Source organism: Lactuca saligna, chromosome 6, assembly GCF_052625555.1.
Source record: "Lactuca saligna cultivar CGN05327 chromosome 6, ASM5262555v1, whole genome shotgun sequence".
Lineage (NCBI taxonomy): Eukaryota > Viridiplantae > Streptophyta > Magnoliopsida > Asterales > Asteraceae > Lactuca > Lactuca saligna.
Genome location: NC_136422.1, coordinates 156,261,592 through 156,270,980, shown reverse-complemented (window position 1 = coordinate 156,270,980; position 9,389 = coordinate 156,261,592). Strand labels below are relative to the sequence as shown.

Sequence of the window (9,389 nt, the reverse complement as noted above, 5' to 3'; positions counted from 1 at the left end):
CTTCCAGAATAAAGTTTTCTCGGTTAAAACCCTCAATTTCACAACTTTGACAGTTTTGACCCAAAATAGAAAATTTTTAAATTTTTGATCCTTTTTGAATTTGAAAAGCATTTTTGACCATTGGAATTATTTAATTTCACTTCAAATCCCCTGTTTTACAGAAAGTTGCATTTTTAGCTCGTCAAATTTAGAAATTTCGCATTTTGAAGCTTATTGGCCGAAAAGCCCAAATTTAGCCCATTAAATTCAAAATTTATGTTAAGCCCCTCCAAAAATGTTGATGTTCAGAAAAATTATCATAGAAACTGTTTGGACACTTTTGACCCTCCAAAAATTATAATTTGTCGGTTTCGACCCCAAGTTTTGTATTTTTGACAATTTAAGCCCAAAAATGAGTTTTACGTTCAAGTATGTTCATCCTAACCATATAAACTATTTTTCTTGACTTGATTAGTATAAAATAATTTAGGTTATGTTTATTTCCTTCCCCATGTTTTAGATCTCGGTTTTACACACTTGTTGAATAACATATTCATCACAAACACATAATATCACACACATACATGCATCAAATCACACATAGCATACATTTACACATAGATCTACACATTTACTTGTATTATCCCCCCACCCCAATAAAAGTCATAAAAACCGAAAAGAAGGGGGGGTATGAAACTCACCTTGGGTGTGGTTTCGGTTTTAGAAGGAAAAGATGAGAAGAATTCGATCCTAGCAACCCTTCTTGGAAGACCTCGAATTTAAAGAGCTTCTAAGGTGCAAGATCACAAGATTGAATGGATTTAGAAGAGATTTTGATGAAATGAAGGGAGTTAGATAATAAGTTAGCCATTAACTTACCTTAGATGATGAATTACTTGATGAAGATCCTCAGACTTCAAGCCAAATTTTCGCGATTTTGGATGAAGAAGAAGAGATGTTCTTTGACTGGTTTAGAGAGAAATCTAGTTGGGATATGTGTGTTTGTTTGGTTTCGGTCGAGAATGAGAGAGAGGGAGAAGAAGAGAAGTGCTTGCATGGAAAGATGAGATTGCATGGACGTTTGAAGTGTAAAACATGGATATCCTCCATATAAAAGTGATGTGTCATGCAAGAAGTCAACTTCCTCTTTTCCTTTGGTCTTAGGCTGAGAATGGTGAAGAAAAAGGAAGGGATTGAGCATTAATTGCTTAAGCCCAATTTTCATGGTTATGTTGAGTGATTTTTGGTCCAAATAATTATAAATGTGATTTTTATGACCCATGAAGGCTAAATTAGGTTAATTATGGCCCAATATGGTTCATTAAATTAATTTATTTCATTCTAGGCCCAATATGACCCAAAATTTTGAAACAAATGGAAGTGAGTCCAATTAGAGCCCATTCAAGAGTTCTAAGCCCAAGATAGTCCAATTGGAAGCTTACTGGTCTATTAGGCCCAATAAGGAAATCCTAATCCATAATGGACTTAAATAAGGATTTCTAAGATTTCTAATTGCTTGTTGACTATTTTCAATGCTTGTATGAAGTGTTTGATTGAAATTTTGTTGTCATAGAGTAAGCATCATACATGCTTTCAAGTCTTTAATTCATATTTGGCATAAGTTTTGTAGTTACAAGGCACAAAAATTTCTAGTTGTGACACCATATATAGAATTTCCTTATGTTGAACCATTCCAACATAACATTCATATATATATTTAACTAAAATTGACTAAAATCTTGATCTAAGCTTTTAGATTTGAAAATAAGTATGAATTCGTCTCCCTTAATTATAGCAAAACAACTTTTCAAACCCTTCATCTTTGCAAATTGAAACATTTGTTTTCTAAAATTAACATTCCTAACTTGCAACACTTTCCATAATAATTATACTCCCACTATCATTATAATTATTATCTTACTAGCATAACACTTATGCTCCCACTAGCTTTGGCATGTACCCAAAAATCAGGTGGACTTCTAGAAATCAATACTTATTGACTTTCTTAGAAAATTTTAGATTTCTGATACGAGATTTTTCGATAAGACTTTTTCTAGGATTCTCAAAATCATACACCTTTTTTTAGATAGCTCACATGCGTGTCTAAACAATTTTAGAATTTAAAGCAATAAGTATCAAATGTTTAGACCTTTTGGCATTCCTGACAATTCGAATTATGAAAAGGGATGCCATAATCATAATCAAATTTGAGAATGCAAATATCACAACTGTTATCTCTTTAAAATCTACTTAGTGAAAGTGTTTCCTCACCATCATTATCATGAATCAGAGAGAAACCTTATGACACATAGATTATATGATGTATGTGTTCCGATCCATGTGAATTTGTCATAACCGTAATCACAAGATAAGGTTAGTGACAAATCCAAAGTCATATGGACTGAACTTGTTCATTCTTAATTTCTTGCCACCTGGCAGCACAAGGGCCTACCATTGCTTCCATTGTTGTTATGCAAACAACTGAGAGATCATAGAACTCATATGCACGGTCAAATTACTGTAATGGGCATAGAAACAAGAATATGTCAACACGATAGGTTACAAACCTCAAGTCGTGTGCTAGTGATAAACAATAGGTTTATTCTTGACTAGTTCTTGAAACTTGTCAAGATCTTTAAGACTACCACTGACCTCTTGACATATAAGACTCTCTTGTCAAAAACCATTCCTTGACAAACAAATATTTAAGAGTTGGTACGGATTCTTATCAAGAAAAATACACTTCACACAATTTGGTCTTAGTTGGACTTTGTTTTAACCAAAACATCACAACTTACCAATTTCAAATGTACAAGAGTAAGAGGTATATTACTCTACATTTGATGAGTGTTTCAAACCTTCTTACGATTACGTCACTCAAGGTTACAATCTTGGAGTATTACTCTAAGACTCGATTTGGAATGAAGTATGACTCATCTTCTCGATTTCACCATTTCAACAATTCATGATTTCTCTTCTTAGCCATACAAATGCACTAAGATATCCTTAGAGGATTAATTATGATATGGTTTCCCATAATCATTAAGATGATCATAAAACATAATACTAAAGTACTCTCCCATATTTTTAGATTGGAGAAACTTTTATCTTTCTGCCTAATTTGATTTTTCTCATTCGTTCTGTCATACATTGAAACTTTTCCAATGTTTCAGAATTATACTTAAAGTTTTAAGAATAACCATATTTGCTAAACTTTAGTAAATAATGACGAATAGTCTTTTCATTCTTTGTGGTGGACTTGACCAGTGCACAAGAATGTGCACTCGATCCCTTAGTCCTTCACTTGACTCACGTATACATGTGATCCAGGAATTAGACTTAATTTCTCAAAGATGAAGAATATCTTTCATCATACAATACAAGTTGCATGATTCCATGTTTCTTTCCAATTGAAACTTAGATGATGAGAATCTTTCCTTATTTGGTAAATTTTTACACCACCACAAACGAAAGAATCAAATTCATGTTTCCAATATTGCTATGAATGGAAATATACAAACAACAATTTTTCACAAATGCCATTGTAAGGAAATTTTAAAATAAGATAAATTTCAAAATTTTTATTTATTTGTAAAATTGAAGAAAACTTATCCTTATAATGCAAATACAAGTGGAAAAATGTTGTTATCTATTCCTAAGCAATTTATCATAACTCTTAAGCAACAACTCAAGAATCTGGTCATCAAATCATGTGATCGAAATCCATTTCATCGTGATCAGACTCAGCATGCTCTTACTCTTAATCTTCCTCTCTATTCTTCAATTCTACAAAACATCAAGTCGTGACCTAGTAACATCATGTATTAAAAATCTCCAAATAGGAGGTTAACAGAGTGAGACAATAGACTTACCGGAAGTAGAGTCAAGCTTTGACTTTACCATCCTTGTGGTATTTCAGGTTAATATGGCAGCTTCGCAACTAATGCCTCATCTCTTGGCAACAGAAACATATGGACTCCTTGTGATCTTTTAGACTTAGCCCTCTTCTTTACTATTTGGTCAACCGGGTTGACTATGGCCGTTCCCCTTCCATTGGGAAGAGAAAGCTTCTGGACTTCCAATGCTGCCATTGCCAATGTCCATGGAAGTTTAAGGAGTAGATCCTCCAATCAAATTTTATTTTCTAGTTTGCCAAATCATTGCTGATTCAGCAGCAACAAGCAAATAGGAAAGATCAATAAGGTTCATGTCGTGGTCTATCACATAGTAGTCCTTAATGAACTCACTGTATGACTCGGGAAGTGATTAAAGAACCTAACCAACTTCCTTAGGAACACGACACCCAACTCTCCCAGCTTGTTAGTATGTAACTTCATCTCCAAGATGTGAGCACATACATACTTTCCTTCCTACCAATAGGGCTTAGAGTGACCTAAAAGTTATGGGTCAGGGAGAATTATTGGAGGAGGTGGAGGAAGTGAAGTTCCAATACAACACGAAGAAGGGATTAAAAGATTTGGGAAGACCATAGTTGTATAAACTAGACATCTACAAATAGGAGAAATTCAAGTTTAGTTGATTTTAGTCCTTAATATAACACCCAAATGAAATATTAAGGCTATGACCCTCACACAATATTTTACAATTTAGAAGAGGGATGTCGTAATCCAAACTGCAAAATATTTTAAGGTAGGTAAATGATGATTTACCAATTTCCACCATGAAAAACGAAAAATAATTTTTGGTTTTAAGTGAATTGAAACTCCTAGATCTTTTGAGATTCATTGAACTATTCAATACCATGTTTAAATCTTGATTGTGCCCTTCAGGTTTGTGACTAGGATGTTGAGGATCACAAAGAAGGTGTGAATAACCATGCAAATTAGCTTGTTACACACAATTTTACAACCACCTAATCAATGTGCCAATTAACCACAAACGTTCTATTGATCTATGATTAACATCAAGCTACCCTTTTCCATGCACTGTCAGTCCTGATTAGTGTGTCGGTTAACCACACACGCTCCACTAACGGCTTAACAAGGTGCAAAGTGCAATTTCATGGGTTAGCACCATATTCACATTTTCCTAAGTCACTAAAATTTTGGAATTTATAAGTATCTAGTTACTTTATATTTATGATTATACTTTTATTGAAAGGATAATTAGAGTCCTATCCTACCCGTTCAGCTAACAAACCTCCACCAGTGAAGGAAGTGGTGGGTGATAGTGGACACCCATTAAACTGCCATTTTATAGGTAGTAACCTTATATCCCCCCCCCCTCTTATAGACCGGCTTCGTGAATAAGGCCTACTAACAGTAAGACTGACTTTACTCTTATATATATATATATATATATATATATATATATATATATATATATATATATATATATATATATATATATATATATATATATCAGTGTTGTAAAAATCGGCCGCCTAGGCGCTTGGCGGAGGTAAACTGTATAGGATTTTTGATAGGCGTTGGAATTAATCGGAATCGTTCAACGACGGTCAAAGGCGGAAAATGGTGGTCTAGGCGGTCAAAATAGGTCAACATAAGTCAACTAGAAAAAGGCAAAATTAAACATTTTTTCTTAACCTAATCGACTAAAAGAAATACAACTTCATCTTGTTTTTTTTGCGCCTCCTTCATCTCGTTCTCTTCTCCAGTGATCGACTACAACATTCTCCATCAGACTCCGGCGACAAGGGTTTAGCGATTCCGGCTACAGCATTAACCATCGGACTCCAACACATGGGACGACGACGCATCGCAGATTCGCACTCGCAGGTATGTTTCTGATTTTTGCGATTTAATTGTTATTCAACTTATGTCCTGATGATTGTGTTGTATCAGTGTGATTATCGTGATTTCTAATCATCCCTGCAATGTATTCCGACCACCCCTTCGAGTCCAAACAATTCAATCTGTTGATTCCGGATTCGGGATTTCTCACAATTGACTTTGACCAGCTGTCATCGGTAAGTTTTTCCCTGATTTTTGCCCCTGTTTTGATTCCGGATTCGGGATTCAATCTGTTGATTCCTTTCCTGTGTTTTGATTTTTTCCCCTGTTTCATAAGTGATCATACAAGCTGGACCATTTTGCCCTTGTTTCAATCCTAATTTTTTCCCATGTTTCATTCCAGCTTTTTCATGCCTGTTTCATTCCAGATTACACTCCTTTACACAGATTAAAGGTTATTTCAAGTTATTTTCTACCCATGTCTAACTACCACTTCTTTCAAATTTTCATAGATTAAAGGTTGTTAATGGCATCTAAAAATTCAACTACACAATTAATGGATTCAACAGCTATTGGTTTAGAGGAATTCAAATGATATTGCTTGGGAATTTGCTATTTGCCCAGATCCTACAAACTTGGATAAATTGAAGTGTACATTGTGTGGAAAAGTTTATAGTGGGGGAGCTTCAAGAATGAAACAACATATTGCTCATGTGAAAGGAAATGTAGCTCCATGTCAAAAGTCTACCAAAGATGATCAGTTGAGATGTCGAGATGCTATCAATGAAGGAAAGTTAAAAAAAAGAAGGGAAAACAAGCACATGATGAAGCGTTAAGATCGGGGGTGAGATTTGATACTAATGAAAACATTAGTATAGACACGGATGAAATAGAGAATAATTTTGGGAGCTTGAGGGAACCATATGTTATAGGCCCGATGGATAACTTTGCAAACACATAAACCCCAAAGAATCTTTGAAGTCGGGAAAAGGCAAAAAAGTTGATATTAACAATGCTATTCGGAAACAAAGAATATCAACTGTGAAAAGTTTCATTGGTAGGTGGGCATATGAGTGTGCAATTCCTTTTCATGCCTTCGAAAAGGATAGCTTTAAAATGATGGTGGAGGTAATCGACCAATATGGAACCGGGCTTCCAACTCCTACTAGGTATGAGTTGAGTAACACAATTTTAAAAAAAGAAGTTGAAAGAACAAAAAAATTAGTGAAAAAAATGAAGAAGAATGGAAACAAGATGGATGCTCGATTATGACGGATGCTTGGTCTGATAGAAAGAGGAGGAGCATTATGAATTTATGTGTCAATTCAAAGATGGGTACCGTTTTTTTATCTTCAAAAGAATGTTCGGATGAAGCACATACAAGTCAACATATATATGAGTATGTGGAATCTTGCATTCAAGAAGTTGGTCCCGAACATGTTGTTCAAATAGTAACCGATAATGCCACGAATAACATGGGAGCCGCAAAGTTGCTAAAAGAGAAAAGACCAAAGATATTCTGGACATCATCTGCGACACATACCATTAACCTTATGCTTGAAGGTATTTGTAATTTTATTTATTGTGTTTTATAATTCTATTTGTGTTTTTAATCGTGATTATTTTTTGAAGGTATTGGTGGGCTTCCAAGGTTCAAGAAAATTTTAGATCAAGCAAAGCAACTAACCATCTTCATTTATGCCCACCACAAAACATTATCTATGATGAGAAAATTCACTAACAAAAGGGATATCATCCGATCGGGTGTCACAAGATTTGCTTCCGCCTATCTAACATTACAAAGTTTGTCTGAAAAAAAAAGAGCAACTAAGGCATATGTTCTCTAGCAACGAATGGGAAGAATGTAAATTTTCAAATGCAGTTAAAGGGAGATCTAGTCATACATTGGTGACAGGTTCCACATTTTGGGCGGGTGTGGCACTTTGCTTAAAGGTGTTTTCTCCTTTGGTGAAAGTTCTTCGTATGGTTGATGCGGATTGGAAGCCTTCGATGGGTTTTGTTTATGGTGAGATTAAAAAACCAAAAAAAGAAATCATTGATGCTTTAGGCGGTAACAAAAAAGCATATGAGCCTATCATAAATATCATATCAAAGAAAATGAAAGGTAGACTAGATTCAAAATTGCATTTGACGACTTATCTTCTAAATCCTTATTATCATTATAAGGATCCGCAACTCCAACATGATCCCGAAGTGATGGATGTGGTTCTTGAGTTTTTTGATACATTATTTGCCGGAGATTTAGAGGTGCAAAAGCAAGTCGTGACTATTGAGTTGCCAAAGTACAAGAAAAAAATGGATAGATTTGGTCGAGAACTTGCAGTTAAAGCATGTGAAGTTAATGACTGTGACTATGATCCGAGTAAAAAATTTTACTTTTGTTTAATTATTTTATAGAAATTCATATTTATCAATTTATGAATTTAATAATGTGATTTATGTTTAAAAATCATAGCAACTTGGTGGGGTACGTTTGGTGGAGCAACTCCTCATTTGACAAAGATTGCAATAAGAATTCTTTCTTTGACTAGTAGTTCATCTGGATGTGAAAGGAATTGGAGCACCTTCGAAGGGGTTAGAATTCAAACATCAAATTTAAGCAATTTATTTGAATTATAATTTTATATCATAATATTGTATATTTTTTACCATTTATTTTTTTTTACGTTTGTAGATTCACACGAAGAAAAGAAATAGGTTGGATGCAAGTAAAATGAAGAATTTTGTTTATGTCCAATTTAATGCTAATTTGATGGAAAAAAACAAAAAGAGAAAAGAAAGGAATATGGAAATGCTATTAGCTAATGATAGTCACACGGCTCAAGAATGGATTGTTGATTGTGGTGATTGTGATGAAGATGGAGTTGGCATAGTTGGTGATGGTTAAGGAACCGATGAACTCGGACAAAGTTCAAGAACAAGAGAACTTTTAGATGAAGATTTTGCGTCAGGTAGTGAGGAGGAAGTATCTGAAGAAGTTGATTATGAATCGGATGGAGTTCACATCATGGAAGAATGCGGAGATAAAGAGTAGAAGCCTGTGAACAATCAAAAGTTTGATCTTACAAAACTTATTTTGGACTTTGTATGATGCTTTATGACCTGAATATGTAAACGTTTATGAATATTTACTTACTTTGGACATGTATTGTTGATGACTTGAATATGTAAACGCTTATGGATATTTACATGTTTTGTTAGTATTTTGTTTAGATATAATCATATGATATAGGTAATATTTAAGTTTTATTTTTTACAATTAAGGGTCCTCGCCTAGGCGGCGATTAATCCCCGCCTAGACCGATTAATCGCTTGACCCCAGTCGACCGCCGAGGTGCCGCCGAGCGATTTTTAAAACCTTGATATATATATATATATATATATATATATATATATATATATATATATATATATATATATATATATATATATATATATATATATATATATATATATATATATTAAACCTATAATATTATAATAGTATAAGGATTGAATTTTAAACTTTTAAAATTCTATAGTTTGGAATTAAAGTATTCTAAAGTGACTTTAAAAATTCCAAAACTTGTGGGCCGGTTTTGAAGTATTCAAAAACTTTTGGAATCCATAACTTATGAGTTTAATATAGGATTAAATGAAAAGACTCTTGAAAATCCATAACTTGAGGACAACTTA

The 9,389-nt window shown here is 33.9% G+C and overlaps 1 protein-coding gene across 1 annotated transcript; it reads left to right on the top strand.

Annotated features, from left to right (window-relative positions):
• The first annotated feature begins 6,961 nt into the window (after positions 1-6,961).
• Positions 6,962-8,601, top strand: LOC145003059 (uncharacterized). Its single transcript, XM_078962211.1, has 5 exons — positions 6,962-7,256; positions 7,326-7,496; positions 7,609-8,076; positions 8,170-8,288; positions 8,389-8,601. The coding sequence occupies exons 1-5, from the start codon at positions 6,962-6,964 to the stop codon at positions 8,599-8,601; spliced, it is 1,266 nt and encodes a 421-aa protein (XP_078818337.1).
• The last annotated feature ends 788 nt before the right edge of the window (positions 8,602-9,389 follow it).

Coding starts and splice junctions, on each gene's coding strand:
- LOC145003059 (XM_078962211.1), top strand. CDS start 6,962: ATGACGGATGCTTGGTCTGATAGAAAGAGGAGGAGCATTATGAATTTA. Junction 8,077..8,169: donor TGACTGTGACTATGATCCGA/GTAAAAAATTTT, acceptor TAAAAATCATAG/CAACTTGGTGGGGTACGTTT. Junction 8,289..8,388: donor ATTGGAGCACCTTCGAAGGG/GTTAGAATTCAA, acceptor TTACGTTTGTAG/ATTCACACGAAGAAAAGAAA.